This window comes from Nesoenas mayeri (genome assembly GCF_963082525.1).
Source record: "Nesoenas mayeri genome assembly, chromosome: 2".
Lineage (NCBI taxonomy): Eukaryota > Metazoa > Chordata > Aves > Columbiformes > Columbidae > Nesoenas > Nesoenas mayeri.
Window position 1 is genome coordinate 60,063,402 of NC_137543.1, and position 24,297 is coordinate 60,087,698.

The following is a 24,297-nucleotide window of genomic DNA, read 5'->3' on the forward strand; positions in this document are numbered from 1 at the left end:
AATATGCATCTCCATTTGACGTACCACAGCTGTTCTGAAATTCTTACTTCATAGTACACCTATTGTGTAAAAATATTTAAATTGCATAAGAACAAATAATCTTTTTATATGAAACAAAGGATACACTACAGATACACCTGGTGTAACCTGGACCACGCTGACTGTCCAGCCAAAGCAGCCCAGGCAGCGGTCATCACAGGCAGTCTGACTTTCTATGCAAAGAAAATAAAGTCTAAGATATAGATATAAGGCCTGTGCTTTGCTTACTTCATTCTTAAGGAGGAAGCTAATGGTTTGTGTGAGAAAGTTTTGCAGTTGACATAAACCTCCTATGTCTGCCTCAGATAATGATTCTTCTATTCTTTCTGTGGTCCATGTCCTGTTAAAATTAAATATTCCATAACTGCTGGCAGGCTAAAAGAACATTTAAAAAAAAAAAAAAAAAAAAAGGAGACTAAAAAAAGGAGACTTTTCTCAAAACAGCTGCAACTTTGAAAGAGGAGAAAAAATATGAATTTTCCTCATAAGCTGATTTATTATTAGGAAACATTCAGCACCAATCAAAATAATTTTTGTCTCATTATCTATGAATACATTTGAGGTTCGAGTTATATGAAAAAGGAAGTTGCACTTAGGAATATGTTTCAATGCTATTCTACGTCAGGTGCCTGGTAAAGCACCAGTGGAATGCCCCCTTCCCCTCACACACAGACACTTCAGGTACTGAAGTAGTCTCCTATGTCAATCTTAAAACATGAATTACTCTAAAGATATCGGCCATGACTCATGTCGTTAAGACAACTTGATGGTTAACTGGCATGGGAGGATAGATGGTTTCTGAAGTGAGTGGCTAGTACCCAGCCTATGGCTGTCCTTGGAAGAGCTTCCGTCTGGTATGAACAGTGACCCAAGAGTCAGAATGAGAGAAATTGAAATGGCAGGAGGTCAAAGAGCATATCTACAGTGGAGCTCACTGTCGGATTATCCAGAAGTGCCATCTGAGAGAAGACAGGTGGAAAGTCAGAGTCTCACATTCACTGTGAGAATGGGGTCCTTTCCCTGAACAAAACATAACTTCACACCTCAACTTAGGGTATGAAGAGACAAGGCAGAAGCAATTAAGCTGCCTCCTGTCCTTCCACTTCTAAACTTCAAGCCTTGAAAAGGATTATTAAGGCAGACAAGAGAAGACTTAGAGCTCCAAAACATTGATTGTTACAATACAAAAAGAAAGAAGCAGCACTGAAACAGCTGTCCCAGCAAATTATAGTGAAGCTGAAACAGAAGACAAACAGTATTACTGGATACAATTTTTTTGCCTCAGTTTTACAAGTGGTACAAATAGTATAAAAGCTGACAAAACAAAAGAGCTGATTTGTTAATAATATGGAATACAATTGGTTCTCTAAATGTAGATGTAAAACATAAAAGAATACTAATTTAAAAAAAAAATTAATAGTGATAATTGTACTTTAAAATATTCATTTTTCTCTGTATGTATAGTTTAACATTTTACTGTAAGATTCAAATTATACAAAGATGAAATACAGAAGAGAATGATGTTAAGAATTATGCAATACAAGATAAGAGTAAACTCCAGCTGATCTCATCTGGGTCTGAGTAGAGTACAAAGCTTTTGATGAGGCCCATGTGATTCTCTTCCTCTTCTTTCTGGTGACACACATTCAGTCAGAAACCCAGTGGTGGAGGCTGCACCCTGCATCATAGTATAGTCCAAAAGATCTAATTCCAGCATACAGGTCTTAATGCTGATACTGCTTGTTTTCCCACTGAAACCAATAAATACAATAAAAATCCAAGTAGTCTTTGCTGTGACTTGCAAACTGTAACATGCATTAGATCAGCAGTGTTTCATAAAAGACTGGGCACAGACAAAAAGGCGTTCTGATACAGGGGCAAATACAATATATATTGCCAACAAATCCCAGAAGCTTCATATATTGTAGTAGGGGAATAAGTATTTTTTCTGCTCACTATTTATTTTCTTTGGAAGCAAAGATTCTGGATCAGGCCACTAGCATATATTTGGCATGGAATACAGCAAATTTAGATAATGGTTTAAACTATTATTTTGGATTCAGCTGTGAATAGATTTGGAACATAAAATCAGAAGACAAAAAAGCTAGAAGACATAGAAAACCTCGAGATGTCACCTGTCCTTCTCTATGCACAAGATAGAAACAGCCTACGCATAGCCTTATGTTATTCCTGACAAATCACCCTTGGTATGAAGTTTCAGCTAATAGCACTATAACTGTTTAGCTGACTAAGGAACCTGAGTAAGCTACTTGTTTTTATTAATATGTGTGGCAGAATGCAAACTCCCCTCTCTCCCCCTCCCTTCCTTCGATTTGGAAGGCATAGACACATTTCCCTCTCTCTCTGCTGCTTGAGGCTAACAGCTTCTTTTGTTTGGCCCCAGAGCCGCATGGCCAGGGTCATTAAGAGAGACAAGAAGGGAGTGCCAAGGTGCCAGGGAGCTGCTGGGCACCCACGGCCGGTGTGGGGGATGTTTGGAAGCTTCAGGGGCACCCTACAGCCAGTGTGGGAGTGCAGAGAAGCTCCTGGAATGCCTACAGTCAGATCTGATCAGGCTATAAAAAAACAGGATTCTCGCCGAGGCTCTGTCCCTGGCGCGCGATCTCTTGGAGTTACAAGCTGAGCTGCTGCCATCACGAGCCACCCCCCGCCCAGGATGGAGACTCTGCTTGCCTTGCCGCCACGTGTGTGAGTAAAATTAACCCTCGCAGGATTGCGAGTGTATCTACTTTCCGTGCACATTTGCATGCGTACTTTCCGTGCTCAATACGAGCATGTCTATAAATTATTTCCTCATATAATTGCGAGTGTATTTTCCTCCCGTGCTTCCACATAAGCACATGTAATATTCCGTGCACATTTGCACGTGTATCTCTCCTCGCAGGATTGCGAGTGTACATTTTCCGCACTCAATACGAGTACATATATCCCTTTAAAATAATCCCACACCGTGTTCAGCCAAGTGTGTACTCTTCCCAGACTCAGGGCTGGCTCCAGTATTGTTTTTGGTGAAGCCACGTGCATGCACACTGTGGACATCCTGTTGTATTAGTTGCTGCCCCTTAATAATTTTCCTCAACTGATATCCGAACCTGTATTCAAGTCACTTTTGGAGTGCTAAAACCATATTTCTCACCAGTTTAATAAAAGTTGTTTTGGACCCTGTTGTCCCTTAAACTAACCTCGGGGTGCCTCTGTGACAATCTGAAAAAATGATTTTTTTTTTAAAGGCACTTTTCCCATAGTCTGTAGAACTTATTTGTTTTTTCAAGTTTAAAATTTTGGCAAGAAAATTCAGTTTTCACACCTTTTTTTAATTGGTTCTGAGGAGGATATTAAGATGAGCTGTTAACACCTTCACACTAACCTGCTTCAATATATCAAGCAAATTTGGTTTTTACTCACTTTTTGCAATAAACAGTGGTGACTCAGAAGATCAGTAGGAAAACTAACAGTAAGACAAGAGCAGAGATTCTTCCAGTTAGGTAGATAATAAACCATTTGTGTTCCCAAGTTGCTAAAATACAATTATAAATATGATTAGTATTTTATATAAACCAGCAGGAACTTTTTATGACAAACTAAGCTGAAAATTAATAGTTATGTAGAGACATTCCATGACAGCTCATGCTCAGTATTCAGACCTCATGCCATTTCCTCATTTCTAAAATTCCTTTCTTATGCTGAACTATCTTCTATGAAAGTTGTGACTGGGATGACCAAAGCTAACTGAACTCAGTGCAGTGGTATGCAAAAAACAGTGATGCCTTTCCTTTCCCATCTCCTTCCCTCTCCTGGTGAGAAAGCAGTCCAACAGCATGCATAAGTGACTAGATATATGGTTAATAAAAGCACACAGACTACTTAAGTGAACGTTCCTGGCATTGGTAAAGGTCATCCCATAAGTGATACCTAACAATCATGCAATAATTTCATAGGCAACAAGATATGTTTCAGAGTACTAGAAAGATCATCTCAGTCCCCAAGAAGTTTGCTATTCAGGACTGCACAGTTGTATCAGGTCTTTTCTGCTCTAATTCAAAAGGAAATGTGTTCAGTTTTTAACATATATATTTCCACAAATATTTCTCCCATTCTCATTGCACATACTTCTGTGATGAATGTTAGGAATCCCACCCTATTTGTTCTAGCCTAAACAAAGATTATTGATTTGATAATTACAGCTAAGGCAGGAAAAGTTGCATTTATAGTAGCTTTGATTAAAATGCATAGACATCTTCAGTATGGAGTCACAGCTTCAAATGAAACTAAGGAGCAACATGTAATAACTAAACTGTAGAGAAAGGCAAGAAGATGACTTCAAGGTATGAGTCAATATACTATTATGGTGCTCAGACTTGTGGAGCAGTAATGTAATAGTCTCATTTTTTAGGTGAAAAAAACGAAGGAAAGAGGCAAATTGATATACTCAAAGTCACACAGGAAGTCCACCACACAAGTCCTCAGTACAGTTGTCATGCATTTAAAACACTTATGAATTTTTCTCTTATAAAATCTGAACCTAGTTAGTAGTAGCATTAAAAAAAAAAAAAAAAGGTGTGTTAAACTACAGAACTTCATGTCAGCTTTTTGCAGCCCACTTCAGTGCCCTGCTTCCTGCTTCTCAGTTGTATCTCTGCACTAACGCTCTGCAAGCTTGACACTAATAGCACAAAAAGCAAGAAACACAAATAGTATGGAATAAACATTTCAGCACATAGTGTATTTGTGGCTAGCAATATCACATACTACAGGACAAATCTTAACCAGATGATCTTGCAAACTTCTAGCAGTCTCCTATGACTCTAGGTGTCAGCAATGTCTGGATGATGCAAGCACTGGGTGTGGTTGACCAATTACCTACTGAGGAAGAAATATTTTCTGTATGCTCTTCATTTTCTCAACATGTAGGAGTAAAATAAAAATAGGAAGTACAAAAAAGTGATGATGACCTGTGATGGAAAAGGAGTAATGCCTCTTGTGTTACTTACTACAAGAGATAATGGTAATATCTTATGGCCACAAACTCGTTTCTTCTATTTCACGTTAAAAATAGCAATTCATTGGTGAACATGGACTGACAAAACTGTGTTTAGGTTAGTCCCTCTTTAATGTTCTGCACACAGTACAGAGGATGACAGTATGCGAAGATGAAACCACAGCTGCACCACAGAGCTTTCCTTCTGGGTAGACAAGGAAGTTACATATCCAGTTCATAGACAAAGGAGAGCAATCAATATCACTAAGTATCCCAGCTAAGTAGCTGCTGAGCCATCTCCAGATGGCTTTTCTCTCCTGGATCAAAAAGGTTCATAGCTTCTTATCTGGCTATCCTGAATACCAGTTGAGACTTGTTCAGATACACCTCTTTAGTATTAATGTGCTAATTGGAAAGGATAACAAAAAATACTGATTACAGAAGAGTCTTATCCTTGAATTCCAATCCTTGAATTCCAAATCTATTTTACTAGAGAGAAAAAAGAAAGACAATTCTTTCAGAACTTTATGCTGTTGAATGTATGTGGCACAATAGAGAAGTCTGCCTGATAACAAAAACAGGTGTCTTTTGTATTATAACTGCTTACAAAATCACTCCACTTGCAGTATGTTTTCAACTGCTGTGAACCTAAAATGACAGGATGGCATATAACTATGTCCAACTTTAGGAAAAATTATAATGTCTTTTTTTTTTTTTTTAAGTGTTTAGCTACTGGCCACAAAAAATCATTATCTGTGCCAGTGAGTACTCACAGAAGTAGGGAGAAAACATCCTGTAAGGAACAAAGAAATTAAGATTTTAGCTAATCTTTTAAAAATCATATATTTAATTATCATCACAAATGGCTGAATCTGGATAGAATTCCAGACTCCAGCAGCATCCTCACCCTGAAGTCTAAGGACTCCAGACCTCATTTTTCTTCACCTGAAGTTTCCCCTTTAGTTTTATCAAGTTAAGATAATAATCTCTGAGTTAATGAGTTTGAGAGCTGAGATTATCTGCTGTCAGTCAACTTCAGATGAGAAAAATAATTTGATTTTTTTTAGAACCAACAACAACTGAGAGCTCTTTTGCCTTTTCTCATTTGAAGTGAGCAAAGCCTTCCTGAGGCATTTGTTTTCTTTAACTATACAAAACCTTTTGTAATTACTGTCTTTAACACAACTTTTGAGACCTTGCAGAAACATGTCATAGGCTTGTCATATGTCTCGAGTTTTTGTGTTCTCATCAAAGATGATGTGCTGACGGGAGGCTATTAAGTGTATTTTCAGCATCAGTACAATTTCTATCTAGTATTAGTCAATGTGTTCCCCTCTCCACCATCTTTTTAGACCTGGCATTTTCTTTGCAAGATTATGACATTTCTTTAGGTGAAGATTTTCAGCCTTCAGTGCCCAGACTTCAGTTTTGAGGAGGAAGCACTGATGGGCCAGACAGTTATTTGTTCTAACAAGAGATTTCAACTGCACTGTATAGGTCTTCATGTAACTCGACACATGCCTTGCTGGACTGGCACATATGCTGTGCTAACTAGACATCACTGAAATAGTTTTGCTCACAAATGAAAGGTGGAAAATCAGAGGAAATGCATTCATGTCCAGAGAAAGGTGCTTTGTTGAAAAGAGACCCAGAGACATGGACTGATACTTTGCATTTGTGCTGGATGAATTCATGAAGGAAGAAGGAAGCCAATTACATGCCTACCCTGATTCTCCTCAACTTCTACTACAGCCTTATTTTGTGTCTGGTTTTGTACGGCACAGAAGTGCTGCTGTCACCTCCCATCTCAGAAGGACTGTATGATAACCCTCAATGACTGGACAGGTAGTCCCCTGCTCTTCATTTGGGTGCTGTTGTTAGGTGTTGTTATAGAAAGATCATACTGAGTGCTGTTGAAAGACATTTAAAGGTCAATTTAAAGGCACAGTCAACATGGGTTCACAAAGTCCTGTCTAACTAATTTGATACCCTTCTACAATAAGGTCACCCACCTCGTGGATAAAGGGAACAAATGCCGAATTCTGCATCAAGGGTGGAGTAACACCAGGCACAAGTATAAAATGGGAAAGGGGTGGCTGGAAAGCAGCTCTGAAGAAAGGGGCCTGGAGTTGCTGGCCTGCAGCAGCTCCATAGGAGTCAGCAGTGTGTGCCCTGGCAGCCAGGAGGGCAAACTGCATCTTGGGGTGCATCAAACCCAGTGTAACCAGACAGAAAAAAGAGGTGATGATCCCGCTCTGTTCAGCATTGGTTCGACCTTACCTTGAGTACTGTCTGCAGTTCTGAGCCTCGCAGTTTAAGAATGATGTGAAGCTGCTTGGATACATCCAGAAGAGCTGGTGAAAGGGCTGTGATGTATTTCTGACCCTTAAAGGTACATGTAAAAACAGCCACCAACCAGTTTTTCAGATCTAGAGGCAGCACACAGCAACACAAAATGTTTCTATTTTCCTTTGTCTAAGGGAGCTTTCTATCCCATTTCCTGCTAAAGTAATAAAAAGATTACTACATCATTCTAAAAATGGCTAGGCCTTCAAGATAGAGTGAGCATTTAATTTTCAGTTCACTGTACAGCTCGCTTCTTTCAAATGACATCTCCCCTTCTTTACCAATCATCTATGAAAATAATGCATGGATTTTAAGTCTGCTTCTTTCCTTCAAAAACATGGTAAAATATGAAATCTAATCAAAGAAAAAAGCATGGTAAGTAAAAATCAGAAATGTGTTCAGATGTGGAATCTGGCGATGTGACCAGTCTCCATATTAATTGAATTTTTAGAAGGGTAAATATGGTGAAGAAGACATCAGAAATTAATACAAAGTCTCTTGAACACATTCTATAACTATGTAACATTTAGCTCTCTGTTTCTGCAAGTGTTGCCCAACAAAAGCTACACTACTTTACATACACATTGTTTTTTGTCTTGCAGGTTTTGAGATCAAAAAGATCTGCAGAAGTCACATTTGGAAATTTCTGTTACTGAAAAGTAACAATCACAATATTTAGTGGGGTAGAATGGTTTTATTTTCACCGTTGTTTGAAAACATTAAATGCATCATGCCAGCTTCTACTGACACAACAGAAAGAATAGTGCAGCCTTTCCCAACATTCAAACATATTTTCTTTTCTCTCTCCCTTTTTTCTTCACATGAATTCCATGCTGGTTTTCCTTGCAAAAATACATTCACTTTTAGACAAGAAGGAACACTCCTGCATTTTTATTTCTACCTCCTTTCACCCAAGCTCCCTCCTCTTTAAAAATTCTTGGCATCTTCTTAACAACAGCTTCTAAAGAAAAAAAAAAAATAATAATAATAAAATTCTTCTTTCCTCTTTCACTCAACATAAACTGAGTTTTCCCTGTTACTGGTTACAATGCAGCTATTCTCCCAGCTCCTAGACTCAATATTTCAAAACATGTTTGGAACCGGGCAAGGTGATAAGATTTGCAGCACCCATGTGGAGTCACACCAACAGACTAAAAACATTGGAAAAGTTTAGTAGAAAATCCAATCTAGAGTGTGGCTTAGCTGTAATGTTAAGTCAAAGAAAATGCAGTAACTGAACCAGTAGCACATGCAGAAAAAAAAAATAGCAGCTTTCTATCACCTCTTAGTTTATCCAAGCCACAGTTCTTGCATCACGACAGGGTAAATAGCTTGTGACTTCATGAGAGCCTTCACTGTCTATGCCACAGGGTGCAGTGGGAGCTGATGCCTGGCCTGTCACTCCTTTCCCCTTAGTGTTTCTCCATCTCTCACTGAAAATATGAATTATGTGTTATGAAACGGTTCTAAATGTTAAAGAGAAATAATTGGAAATCCTTGACACTTCACTTCCTTTGGAATTAATGAAAATTCAACAAAATGCACTTCATAATACAGAGTGAGGGATGAAAAGGGGAACAATTGTTTTTTTCTGAATCATACTGTTCAGCTTCTTCAATTGTTTCATACCTTTTTTCTCCAATAAGCAGGCATAACTATGCTAGCATTGTTAGAACTAAAAATTATGAATAGGATTTCTTTCAAGAGCAAAAGCAGTGTGAAAACCAAACACTTTTTTGGAGAAGAAATAGTTTGTGTAGGTAGGCCTGCTAATTCGTAAAGTTATTGTAGCTTTTGTAACTCATATGCTTTTGATTTGACATGAGAATCACAGCACTTGGAGTAAACAGAAAATATTCCTATTGCTCTACAATTTGGATATGCCTAATTATATTAATACAGTCAACATTTTGAAATTTGAATATTTAAAACTGTCAGAGGTGAGAGGAATTTTTGTCCTAGTACCTGTATTTTTTTGCAAATTTAGACAAAACAGTCTTTATGGAACTGTGAGGCTGTGATGACATTGTAAAAAGGCTATTTCTATGTATTTTGAGTACATGAATGTTTTATTAACTGTTTCAGCAAATACTCGACAACATAAATTATGGGGCCAGTCTAATTAAATTTGTGATATTCTTGTTCTGCCTTCACACTAATTATAATAAGACAGTGGTTTGATGTGACCCTCAGGACATACATTAATAAATTATGTTAAGAGCTGTTCTGTCCTATGAACTACAATTCTCCCATTCATAAACCTCACCACTTGAATAAAATATTCTTATCCGGTGATATATTCTCTTTGGGGAAAAACTGTGTGATAGTCAGGCTGTGGTATGAAAGGAGACTTCCAGACAAATTTGAGACTTCCAGACAAATTCAAGACTTCCACTACATATAAACCTTAAATAATTTTGACTGAAATCGTCCTGCTCTGAGTTATCATTTTTAGTATTAGAATTCACTGTTTTCAAATTAAGAAAAACAAATCTTCAATAGAAAGATTGTCAATGTTTCTCATATTCAGAGCATTCAATAACCATTTGGTTTCTAAAGTCAACTTTGTAATGCCTATGGTTCAAAAGCTAGGACTAGCACTGTCATCCTTTGAAGACTTCAATATTGAAGAAGATAATGATCAGGCTGCATTTCTTACAGTCTAAAAGGACTGACCTTTCAAGCTCTTCAATGAGATTATTTTTTTATTAGATGTCTTTAAGTCAAAAAAATGTCACCATTATATATTTTTAATGTGTTTAACTCAATCTCTGTCAACAACTAGAGGCAGAGGCAGAAAATCAAAATTGCATATATAAAAAAATGTTTAAAAATGAAGTTATAACCGGATTCATGAGATGGAATGATTGCAGTAGCACTCTGGGTGGGACAGAATAAGCTGTAGGAGTGAGCCAGATTTAGATCCTCCTTGATATAAAATTTTAATCAAAAAATGCTGGTAAACTGTTGCTTTGGATGCTGGTAGTGCCAGAGTTATCAAAATTGTAGGTACCAGAGAAATCTTCAGTACAGAGGGGCCTCGCTCACTTCTTAAGCTAGGTACAAGGAATACTAGGTTTTCATGTTGGCAAGTATACTACACTAAAACTAGGAATAAGTGATTCCATTCATGTTGACTGTAAAGGGAATTCATTTTGGAAGTCTGTGACATTCAAGACTACTGCAGTCTCTATGAAATGGTGAATAAAAAAGCCTAGCCTACTATTTTTTATCAGTGGAACAAAGTACAGAAAAATAACATTCCTTCTGCCTTTGCAGACCAGAAATATGATTAAAACATCAGAATGTTGGAGGAAAAAAAAAAATAAATAAATAAAAATAAAAAAAGGAACTGTATCTAATGAGTTTACCTAAAAAAAAAAAATAACGAAGAACTTGAAGACCCGTGTAGATTGTAATGAAGGAGACAGAAAATTAATGACAGACAAGGACAGAAGAGAGATAAATTCACTCAACTAAACAGAAGGTACAACACAGCTAAGCTAATTAACTCTTTGGACAGCTTGCCAAAGACAGCTAAATTTCTATCACTGAAGTTGACTGCCAAGGCTGGGTAATCATTTAAGATATCATGCTAATTCCAGCAAGATTTTACTCATGAAAGTCTAAGTATATTCAAATTAGACTATATGACTGATATAATGAGACTCTATACTTGCAAAATAAGTACCGTGAAGTGCAGTCCCTCAAAAATAACTACATCATAACAGGTAATTTTTTTATACTGACCAGATTCACATCTGCAGATTCAGATTCAGATTTGCTAGGGAAGAGGGGTAAGTCAAAAGGTGATTGAAATCAATTCTCTCTGTTGCACATCATATTCTTAGAGATCAGATTGTTTCCTCCTATTCCAGTTTTCAGAACACTAATTTCCAGCAACTGCCCACTTTACAATAAACCACATATTCTTCCCTGAGTAGACTTGTCGTTGTGCAGTCTGATTTCTTCTGTTATGAGAAGGCCCTACCACTACCCATGTTCTCCTTAGGAGCCCTGAAGTCTCCCCATCTGCTCTTGGGTCCATTCTTGCTGTCTAATTCATTTCATGCCAATGCCACTCTGAACTCCAGGTGTTTCTCCTATCTAAACATGCTTATTAGGGAAATTATGTGTATGATTATGCTATTTCTCACCTTCCAGAGGATTCCCACATCACCCAAAGAGCAGCCAATCAAGACTGAATAACAACCAGCCTCCTACCCTGCCACCATGTTGTACATTTACTATTAATAGAAAAAAGTACGTTGCACATACTGTGAACTGTGAAAAAGTGGGTAAAACATTTTCCATGAAAATCATGAAAATGTATTCTATATTATAGTTTATGTGTTGTATTTGCCAAACAATACATCTCCGGCTTTTCAATGGTATTAATACTGCCACACAGTGTAGTATACTGTAATAGGTGCATTGAAAAACTAAGGTTGTCTTGCAACTTCAGTGAAGAATTTCCAGGTATAAATCTTGATATATGTGATAATTTGCCGGTATACAAATAATAAATAATATGTTAATAGTGGGAACTGTGGACAAACAGCTAAATTAAAATTAAAACAGTTTTGAGATTCTTGGCTGCTGTACATTCTATCATAACCGTTTTCAAACACAGACATCATGACACATTTCATGTTTTTGTTTTTTTTTTTGCGTTGGATGTGTATTTTACTTAACAGTATGCTGCAACATTCAGGTATTTTCACTCTTGATGAAAGATGTAAATCACACCCCTTCTTATAATGTGATACCTTGCACATTTAAATGATTATGTAAGGCACAAGCAGTGGAGAATCAGGCCTATGTAGTTCAAATTAAATCTTCCAAGTACACTAAAGTGTTCCAGGCTTTTGTTTCAAGTAGTTGTCCCGTTTTATTTTGACACTAGCATCAGCATAGTTCTTTCATCCTCCCTCTCCACTGTTCAACCACTTTCTTTATTTAGCACCTTTCTGAACAGTTCCTTTGCTTTCAGCCTGCTACGCGTGGGATGAGTACCTCCCGCTCTAAGAAATACTTCAATGGGAAAAAAGCACTCCCACACACCTTCACCGCCCCACACACACATCTCAAGGTGACATACCATGTGTTAAACTTTCAGAAATGCTAAAAATATTTATCATTACATTTGATAAAAATAGACTCCTCCTGCCCAGTGCTCATTCCAGCCACTGCCATCCCTGCCTGCTCTGCCCCTGCCGTGGCCACATCACTTTGCCTCCTGGACAGAAAGCAGGAGGAGGTGAGAGCACTCATGGTAGATGCAAAGGAAGCTTACATTTTTTTTCTCCTTTAAATGCCTAACAAACCTAAAGAAGATAATAATATGCATAGCTGCAAAATATGATGATATAACATCCTGCCAAAAGAGATGTGGGGAGGATATAAAACAGAGCACTTCTTTACTAAGCAGGGGCAAATCACAGAATCACAAAATGGTTGTGGTTAGAAGGGAACTCTGGAGGTCATCTGGTCCAAGCCACCTGCTAAAACAGGCTCACCCAGAGCAGATCACACAGGAATGTGTCCAGGTGGGTTTTGAATGTCTCCAGAGAAGGAGACTCCACAACCTCTCTGGGCAGCCTGTTCCAGTGCTCTGGCACCCTCAAAGTAAAGAAGTTTTTTTCAGAGCACTGGAACAGGTTGACCAGAGAGGTTGTGGAGTCTCTGATAGGATTAGCTAGTTTTGTTTCTTCAGAGGAAATTTGCTCAGATATTGTTTTCAGCTAGTTTATTAATTTTTTAAATCATTATCTATGACAATGGAATTACTGTTCACTGCAAGTTTCAGCAGTTCCAGATTTATAATTTTACACAAAATTCCAGAATTTTACTCTGAACTACACATAAATCTCATGCATTACTCCTGGTTTAAAAACAGATACAAAGAAAACAATATTCCTACTTCAACATCAGTTCTGCAACCTCAGAAAGGAAAAATTCATCCCAGTAAAATAAAATGCATTGAAGCACTCTTCTAGTTTGGCGTGCTTCTGCATCTCTGTTAAGGCTTAAAGCTTAGCAGAGGTTAAGTACTACCAGAGGTGTTTTTATTCAAAGGGGGTTACATCAGTTGCTGCAAGCAAGTGCATACAGTGCTGGGCAACAAACACAGGGACTCACACCCCACCCTCAGCCACCCCAGCACACAGACATTTTCCATGTGCTCCCAGGTACCATAAACTCATGCTGCTCAGACTGATGGTAACAAAGCTGCTTTCCAAGCAGTTACCCTCAGGAAGTGATGCTCTCCATCAGAAACAACCAATCACCTCAGTAGATTTTTCAAAATGGCAAACCTAACTTAACTCTACAGCAGAGAGAGATTCTCAGATCTTACTTCACTTACTTCACATGCTCCACAAGCTTCCTCTGCTTATAATAAGAAATTACAAAAAAAAAAAGATTGCAGATGGAAAGGAGGCTTAAAATTTTATGAAGATGAACTTTCTCCAGGACTCTTCTTTTCTCCAATAAAATCAACTTTCAGATGATAAAATACTTCAGGAGTGATTATTTCACCCTTCCTGAATAGGCTAAATATGGAATTATATTTACCTCCTAAACTACTGTCTTCCAACAGTATTAGCACATGCCACGTAATTTTTTTAAGTTTCTAAAGAATCGCTTTTGCCCTTTTTTGGATGAGACAAGGAAATATGGGAGCACAACTATCAACTAAGTTGCAACAGTAAAGTTCTTAATTTTCAATGAGCTACCCACACCAGTTCTATAGTCAGACTCAGAAAACAGTCACATAGTGTTTGAAAAGAATGCATTTTCCTAACAGCAACTATTACAACCATAAAAGTTAAAATGAAAGTATTTATACACCTATAACCTTAAAACATCTCTTTAAATATATATCAATTTATATTGTGAGAACTGGAGCATCTTTCTGTACCAGTTATTAATTCTGCATGATGTTATAAACACTTAGCAAACAGTTGCAATTCACCTGCCAATTTCAGTTTGTTTACATGTATTCCATTACTCTCTGTCACTATTTTACTCTTTTAAGCTGCACTTTAGGTACCCACAATGCAAGGAAAGGGAGAAACCAAAAAGAGAGAGAAATAAAGAGTTCAGTGCTAATGAGAGTGAGAAAATCATCATCTCTTCAGGCATAAACATTCATGAACTTCCAGAAAGGATAATGTAGTTGCTGGTGAAAAAGTCATCTGGTAAAAGTATATAATTTACTATGCCAGGATTCACCTGCAGGAGAGTCTTGAAGATGTAAGAGGTCATAATTTCAAATTTTCATCATCTTCAGGAACTTCATCACTCCAGGACAGAGGGAATATACCAGCAATAGGAGTTCAGTGAGTGGATAGAATCAGTGACGCAGCTCAGTGTTCTGTGCTCAGCCTTCACTTATTGTTAATGATCCGTATTGTGTCACAGTGGAAGAAGATAAATGCTATATTGGGAAACTGTACGTTGCAGCACATGTGCATATGCTTGTGTGTGCATTTGTACCTACCTGCTCCTCTCTTCCATGAGGCTCCTGAACATTTGCCTTCAGTTAGAGCAGAGGACATCCTGTTTTAAACCACAAAGAAGAAAAAAAGACAGGGGAGAGGGGAAGAGAAAGGGTGTGAAAAATCAAACTGGCTCCTAATGACAACTATTTGAACCAATGTTCCTCAGGAAGGAAAGCCAAGGGTGCCAGGTAACAGATCCCAGTGCTGTCAAGCCCCAGAAGCATTGCAATGCCCAGAAGTGCAGCGTGAGGATGTACTGTGGGGAATTGCTGCCCTGCATCTCAGATTCTAGTTATTGCTTTTAATTGATTGTTTTATGGATTGAAAATATATTGGAGAAGAAGAAAAAATACAGTTTATTTAATAATAAGCTTGTTATGCAGCTTGGTACCAGGTAAGAAAATGAAATAATTCAATATATCAGCAGTATTTTTTACCGAGTGTTTCCTTTCCATTTCTTTTTTGTACTTATTAAGTTATAAATTACATTCCTGAAAGACCAGTTGAAGGAAAAGTTCATCATTACAAATATAAGCAGCAGAAAGAGGTTCTGCAAATGGAAAACTTTCAGAACATAGTAATATTAATCACTCTCAGTCATTTCCTTTCGAGCATTTGGAACTTTTACTTTCTGAATCTGTAATTCTTTTTACCGTCTGCTTTTCACTTGCTTCTGTTCATTCCATAACCTGACATGTATTTCCCCAAATAAAAAATTGTTCAGTCTGTGCTGGTCCGTACTATCTCCTTAATTTTGAATATTTTAAAGCTGTCACTGTGCACTTCCCATTTCCCCCACAATTGCATCCTGTATTGATTTCCAGATTCCATTATCTCAAAATGTCATCCATCACATTTACACTTCGAGAAACAAAACTCAGAGTTATAAAACTCTTGGATTTGGATTTAATGACTGGCTGCCACAGCAGCTGTGGTTGACACTAGAGATAACGCCATATTTTAGTTAAGTTGAATTTCACAGTGGTTGCTGCAGTGGCATTGCATTAAGGAATAGTAGCTGAGAAGATGAAATATTTTTGGCTTAGAGAGGCAGGGGAGGGGGTGTGTGAATCTTTTAGCCCGCTAGATTAAATTCCAGGTCCGTTTTGGCTTTCCTTGCCCATTTATGCTGGACAGTGTTTCAAGATTCCTTCCCTGCTTCCATCTTGTTTATGCTTCCTTTTTATGTTTGAATTTAGTTAGGAACTTCTTTTTCATCCATGCAGGCTTCTGACATTTTTGCTTGATTTCCTGCTTGTCTTGAGGGGGAGGTTTTCCTTGAAAATCACCCTTGGGTTTCTTCCAAGCAGATCGCTGAATGAGACAAATTCTGCTCCTTTTAAGCTCATGGCTGTGATACTGATTTTTTGCTTTTATCCCCTTTTGTTGGGATCATGAATTCTACTAGGCAGCCAAGGTTGCCCCTGATCTTCATAATCCCAACAAGTTCTTCCCTCCCTGTAAGCCTGAGGCTGAGCAGACTGCCTCCCCTCTTTATCTACTTAACCACTTGAGTGAGGAATTTCTCATCAATGAAGTCTAGAAAGCTCCCAAATTGATTATTCCCTGCCGTGTTGCTCTTCCACAAATACCTGGTGGTTGAACTCTCCCATAAGGATGACAGAATGTGAAGCTTCTTCCAGTTGTCTGATGAAGGCTTCATCTCATCAGGCATGATCACTATGATCAGTCACCCCCCACAAACATCATCTATGTCGGTCTGCCTACTAATCCTGAACCATGAGATCTCAGCTGGCTCATCATATGTTACTAGGCAGAACTTCCCACATTCTCACTGCTGTTCCACATAAAGGGTAACTCTCATTCCCTACCATCTGGGTATGTCCTTCCTAAAGAGCCATTGCAGCACTCCAGCCATGTAAGCCATCCCACCATGTCTCTGTGATCTCAATGAAATCATAGCCCTGCAACTGCACCCAGAGCTCTAATTCCTTGTTGCCCATGCTGTGCTCACTGGTGTACAGGAACTTCATATGGTCATCCAGCTTTGCTGACTTCCCAGAAAAAGTATGAGAGCTTCCTCACAATATGTTCTCTCAGCATTTCATTATTTGTGTAGACACACTTAAGATGGTCACCTTTGTGCCCTCATTTGTTAGGAGTTTGAGGAGTATGCAAACCTGCAGCATCCTAGAGTCTACCCTGGCAAACAGCAAACCTCCCCAGACAGCAGGTTGGGTCAGCAAATGAACAGATGATAAGAATCCACAAATTATTATACAACAGCATGTCAGTTAATAGCTATAGCATCCAGCTGACATGCTATGTTCATCAAAACAATGCTCACAGGGAGCACATAAAACAACCATGCTAATTTCATCTTACTTTGGTAAAAACACAGCAGTCCTCATGGGTACTGAATGTTACATTTTTTTCCTTAACATAGCATATTCTGATGCAAACAAAGTAACCAAGAATACATAATGGCATCATTATTATTAGTAACTAACTGAATGGTAAGGAGTAAAAAGAAGAGGGGAAGAAAAAAAAAAAAAAAAGAAGAAAAAAAATCCCCAGTGTTCAATAAAAGGATCTGGATGCTCTAACTGATTGCTAGCCAAATAGAACTGAAAATGTTATCATCACATTTTCTGTTTCCAAAAGACAAATTTTCTCAGGTACGTCAACAGAGTCCTATACAAGATAAAGGAGGAATTATTCTGCTTCATTTAGCAATGGTAAGACCGTAATGGACCACAGTATCTTGTTCAAAGTAACTTATTTTACTGTGATTACTCACAAACTGCAGAAAATTCTGATGAGAAAAAGAATGGTGATATTTAGAATCAAGAACTAAGAAAATAAGCTAAAAGTGCTGTGTTTGTTTAGTACAGAGAGATGATTGAAGGCTGGTAACACGAGAGCCTTCCTCTTTTTTCAAAGGAAGGACTACAGTGAATAAATTCAGTATTAAATAAGAGATATCTAGGTTTTATATAATGGGAAAATATCCCCTTGTAGGGCTGGTTAAGTGTCTCAGAACATAGAGATGGATGAGACGAACTTGGACTGTCTCTTCCAGTCTGAGTTTTTCACAATTCTACAATTGCTTTTGATCTAGGCTTTTCATTCAGAAAGGAAGAGGAGATATCTGTTCTGCTCCCAACAGGGTTGGTTTATTATTTTTCCCCCTAGCCTTCTATACTGAGGGGGCATCCAATCCTTAGTTCATCACAGAAGATAAAAAGGAAGAAAAGCAGCATTTAACAGGTCAATAATCACAGTAGAGGTGTGAAAAAGGCAGCTTCACTTGCCTCCATCCTCCTGCTTTCTAATTAGGTGCTGACAATGCGGTTGACACTGTATAAGATACAAGGACAGTTCTTGCTCTGGGGAGTTCTGAGTCTAACAGTCGAAGAATTAAGATCCCTCAGGATTAGTTCTTGCTTCCACGTGCTTTAAAGGGCCCATAATTTTTCACTGTAGACTCATGAATCACTTTCTAAATTGAGACAGAGATAAATAGAAAGCAAGCTATTTCAGGTGAATAGGGACTTGGAAAAAAAATCTCTGTAGCGTGCTGCTGTTGGCAGGCAGAAGAACATTAATATAGAAGTAAGTGCTGAGTGGCATGGATATCATCGCACTAGCTAAGAATAGAAAAATTCTGTCTCTGCTATCATAGAAGAGGTTGATAACTCTATTTAAAATATGGGAGTGCTTCATGGTACATCAGGTATTTAAATACTCTATTAATGAACTTCCATTCTTATTCAGAGTTGCTAGAAAAACATATTCCCTGAGCAAATGGTCCATTGTCATTGATTGACAGAAACACAAATTTACTCATGTATTAAAAAAAAAAAAAAACAAAACCACCAACCTTCATATAACAAAGAAAACCCCAACCAACCAATTATGCAACAGTGCATAATTCTCATTATAAGATATAAAAGTAACTGTGAACATCAACATGATAATTCCTATTCTATTTAGAGCATAGCATGGACATTTTTAAGTCAGACTAGTACTATTTTATCACCTAATTGAAAAAAAAAATCCTGAGAAAATAAAAATAAATAGTAAAATGTAAAGAAATTTATGTTAGAATTCAACAGTTTTGTAAGGCAAATAAACAAACACAGGACAGAAATATTCCAGGTAATTTTAACTACACTTGCTCTTAATGTAAATAAACATACAACAGTGCCCTACCATAAAGGCCAGGCTTCATTTAAACAGTTCATAGATCACACAATTCTTTCACTGATGAAGAATTTTGAAAGACTTTCTACCTAATGTGTAACAATTCAATCATCTCTGATTCTCTTAAATTTAAAATAATTAGTATTCCAAGTATACATTTAAGTGGAAACATAAATACCTTTAGTTCAGGGTTTGCTACATTTCGAAGCAATGGTGCCTAGAGGGCTATTAATAAGGTCACGTGGCTTGGGAGAATGTGTGAAGCACAATGAGCCAGATGTACTTATCAGTACTTCTCAAGGCAGAAAAAGATGCATCAATACAGTGATTTGATAATATGAAAAGTATTGCACTGCACTGTAAGTGAGAAAGACATATTTTCATAAAGGCAATACAGAAAAGAGTAATATTATTATGGGCAATGACAATACAAATCTATAACCGAAGTAATGGGATATCATGTATCTTCAACAAACATCACAGATTATAGAGTACAAAAGGAAAAATGTTTTAAATAGTGTCTATATAGGAAGTCTGAATTAAACCCATTAAGTTCAACAAAGTATTGAACCTGGAAGACATTTTGAATGTACATTATCATGAATGTATTTTGTCATGTTGGGAACAAGATACAAATAAACTTCAGATTTGTAGATCCTGATGTACAGATATGAATGGAAATCTTCTGCTAGTAGTGACTTCACTGTCTGCATCGCACATTTTATACTGTACTCAAAATCAGTCTTCAGACATAAATGTCAGAGCACTGTATATAAGAAATTACAGATCATCCTTAAACTGTACATTAAGAAAGGTGAAATACAGCTACTGACTATTCCTACATAATCTTTATAGCTTATCAAAAACTGTACAAAGAGCTTTCTCTGAAAGTATAAGTTTGTCTCCTTAGAGCAGGAGTGATTATGACTCATAAAATGTAGGGATATTAAGGGAAAAAAAAATCACTTGAATTCAGTTCTGAAAAAACATTGGATATATGTGTTCATGCTACAGGAAATAAGAAGGAACAGATTCACCCACCTGGCAAATATCTTTCTGTGGACTGGAAGAAATGGATTTTGCAGTGAGTTGTTTATTTTATTTATCTGGTGTAGTGCAGATAAATTAATGCTTTTAGAAAAGTAATGTCTATTGAGAATCAATACATTATAAATCCCAGCTAAATAAAACAATGGAATTGAAAAAAGTTTTAATTACCTGTAAGATAATATTTGTGGCCCAGATTTCTTCATACTACAGTACATCAGATTCCCTGAAAACATTTCATATTCCAGGACCTCAGCCATTTGTGTGTATTAATCCTATCAAAAAAGATCCATGTCCAGCGAAATCATGAGACTAACATTCAGCTTTCTCAACACTCTTTCCCTGGTGCAGAATAAAAAACTTCAAAGATGAACATCAGTGTAATTTTACATGTTGGAAGACAAAGAAGAAAAATTATATATCTAGTGTCAGCAGCAAGCTAAAATACTGGCTGCATGGAAGTGAATTTGAAGTTTATTGTTGATTTAATCAAAGATGTCATCCAGAGAGATTAAAACATTTAGTGCTGATGAAGGTGCTGGTAAAGAAAGATAAAGCCTGACTGATAACAGTCCTACTATATTTACTACATAACTACCTTCCCTAAACTCTGGCTTTAATAACATATTTGATTTGCAGTGCAGATTGAAGTAGTAATATTTTATCTTCACTGGTATAACACTTAATTCTGTTCAGATCAGTGTATATAAACATCATGTTTATACATACCTATTGGGAGCAGAACAGGATTGACTGTTCCTGTTCTCAGAATACTTGATTCTTTACATGAAAAAGGATTAATTTCTATTCAACATTATTATGTCTCTCTTTAGTAGGATTAAATTTATATACTTGAAAAATGGGGGGGGGTTTGCTGTGGGTTTAGGTTTGTGTTCAACTTGCCCAAACAAAGAAAGAAATCTTACCTATTGAGAATACTGAATCCCACAACGTTGTTTAAAAAAACCATATGTCTCTGATAACTAATTCACTTTTTGTTTGTTTTACAGTGTGCTGAAATTTTTAAGTGGCTTGCCAAATAACTGTATTGGACTGAAGATTAACATCCCACAGGACACTAAATGCCTTATTTCTTACATCATTTCAGATTAACCCTAGCTAGGACATTACAGAACAAATAGCAGAGATCAGTATTGCCTTGGCCAGAAAAAGGACTATATGACATTGCAGATCTCTAGTGCATCTAACTTTTGGGATTTCAGAGAAAATTATTTCCCTGTGTATAAGGGCTCAGCACTGCCAGAACTCAGGTTGGACAAATACATGTGAGAGATCTAGTTTGCCTGTTCCTTTTTGCAAACAGCAACCTGGATTTCCAGACCTTGGCTTATTTGAATGCAGCCAAAAAGTGTGTTTCTAATGCCTACAATTTCATTGATATTGTGCCAATGTGCCACAATAAGGAAGAGAATTTCAGATCCAAACTATCTTATCTAGATAAAGAGTCTGAGGGAGACAGAATTATTTTTTTCAAAGTCAGGGAAAAAACTTGTGTTTGGCTTAATTTCTGCATTGAAGAGCAGCAATGTTTACTAATAAAAGCTAGCAGGCACAGGACCACAGACTGGGATTCCTGTTTCATCAGTGCCACCAACAAATGTGCTGGCTAAAATCAAGTTTCACAAAACCTCCAGTGGTGAAGTCAGGAACTTTGTGAAGGAGCTCTTGAAGTTTAGCTATCTCAGACAAGAGTCAGGTCAGCTGCTTCATTGTAACACTGAAATTACAGAAGTGTAGAGAAAATAAGGTTGAAATGAAGAGTCAGAAAGATCAGGCTAGGAAAAGAACTGTTATTTTTATCTTCTGGTCTTTCAAATGCTATGAACTAAATTTTCCTTTCAACCTATTCTTTCCTAGCTGTGAAATACAATAAAATATTGAATGAAGTCTAGTTTTGCTTTGGAGGATGGGTAAGATGAACAAGTTATTTCCACCTTCACAAAATCAAATCAACAAACCGGTAACCAAAACTAGGTATGTTCTGCAGGCTAGTCTGGCAAGTGTACATAATTATCTTCTAAGGACTTCTGTTAGAGAAGCTTGGCAATTTGCACCAGAGTTGTCGGTTGACCAATGCTGAATAGGCATTCATGGAAAAATACTAGAAAAGGGTTTGCTTCTCATATTCATACAGCTGGAAAGGAAACCAAGTTGGGTGAGTGGCCAGATCATAACAGAGCCTTTGGAAATTATATGAACTGCTGTACAGAAAGTACATAGGCATAGCTAGATCTTTTTTCTTTCCTTCTTCCCTTTTTCCTCTTTAAAAAAGTCTCCTTTTAAAGAAAAGGTCTTTTTTTCTTCACTGAAACTTCCCTCCTTCCTCCCCTTTTGTTGCCACACTATTCCTGAATAGTTGTTTTGTTCCTGAAAAAAAAGCAAGAACAGAAGAGCTTCTAGAAAAAAAAAAATAAAATAAAATACTAGTTTCAGACCAGGAATGCCCTCACCATATAACATAACAATATAAGTATGATATATTCCATGGGTAGTTACAAGGTTCATCCATGTAATTTCATGGGTAGTAGCAATTCCATCCACTAAAAGAGATCCTATAGCTTGTTGTGCAGTGAGAACCTTAGCCTAATGGAAATATTACCATTGCAATGACCATTAGTACCTGAAGTCTGCAATGTGACACATTGCTGATGTGACATCTGTCCATTTCCTCAGTTCCTGTCCTTACTTTCTGCTTCTCTTATAATAACCTTTTATGAAAGAAATATAATTATTTTCTGTCAAGCTAGTTCTTTTCTCTAAATTATCCCATTTCTGCACGTTATATAATTGAAAATAAAAATAACAATTCTGGACACTCCCTAAATTGGCATGGATTTCTGTTTTGTGTATATCAGAAATTTAAGAAACAATGAGGGATTTGCTTACCTGGCTGAATAATTTCTATCACCTTTTCCCAAAATCCATCTGGGTAAATTACAATGGAACAGAAGACCAACATTCTCCAAAGTGATCTTGATGAAGGATAAAGGCTTGTCTTCCACTGAAGCTTTTTCAAAATATATTCTTCCACTATATTTGTCTTCAATAGGTATGCCACAAACTGGATGCAAGACAACTATATTTTCTTTATCAGTTGCATTAAGTTTCATCCAGGATGCCTGGATTATCAAGTCCTTCTCTGCAGTGCTGCTTTCCAGAAGGTCTGTGCCTAACCTGTACTGGTGTTTGGATTATTCCTCCGCAGGTGCAGGACCATACACTTGCCCTTGTTGAACTTCATTAGGTTCTTCCCTGTCCAGTTCTCCAGCCTGTCCAGGTCTTGCTGAATGGCAGCACAGCCTTCTGCTGTGTTAGCCATTCCTCCCAGTTTGGTGTCATCAGCAAATTTGCTGAGGGTGTACTCAGTCTCTTCATTCAGGTCATTGATGAACACACTGAACAGAACTGGACCTAACACTGACCCCTGAGGGAACCCCACTAACTACAGGCCTTCAACCAGGCTTTGCACTGTTGATCACAACCCTCTAAGCTCTGCCATCCAGCCAGTTCATGATCCGTCTCACGGTGCATTCATCCAGACTGCACTTCTTGAGGATGTAGTGAGAGATGGTGTCAAAAGCCTTGCTGAAGTCAAGGTAGACAACGTCGGCTGCTCTTCCCTTATCTACCCATCCAGTCACACCATCATATCAGTTTGGGCAAACATGATTTCCCTTTGGTGAACCCATGCTGACTACTCCTGATAACCTTACTTTCTTCCACAGGCTTGGAGATGACATCCAGAATGAGCTGTTTCATCACCTTTCCAGGGATGGAGGTGAGGCTGACTGGACTGTAGTTTCCTGGGTTGTTCTTCTTACCCTTTTTGAAGATTGGAGTGACACTGGCTTTCTTCCAGTCCTCAGGCACCTCTCTTGTTCTCCAAGACCTTTCAAAGACGATGGAGAGGCATTTTGCAATAACATCCACCAACTCTCTCTGCACTTGTGGGTGCACCCCATCAGGGCCCAAGGATTTGTGGATGTCCAGTTTGTGTAAAGGATCTGATCTACCTGATCTTCTTACCTGATCTTCTTCAACCAAGGGAAAATCTTCCTTTTGCCCGACTTTCTCTTTTATCTCTAGGGTCTGGGATACCTGAGGGCCGATTTTAACAGTAGAGACCGAAGTGAAGAAGGCATTCAGCAACTCTGCCTTCTCTGTATCATCCAT

General features: G+C 37.7%; 1 protein-coding gene across 1 annotated transcript; it reads right to left on the reverse strand.

The window, feature by feature from the left end:
• Nucleotides 1-1,083: 1,083 nt before the first annotated feature.
• Nucleotides 1,084-24,297, reverse strand: CD226 (CD226 molecule; the record flags this gene model as incomplete). The annotated part of the gene is given in 4 exon segments (XM_080364148.1): nucleotides 1,084-1,157; nucleotides 23,011-23,075; nucleotides 23,077-23,303; nucleotides 24,151-24,297. Coding segments are annotated over 4 exon segments (513 nt in total).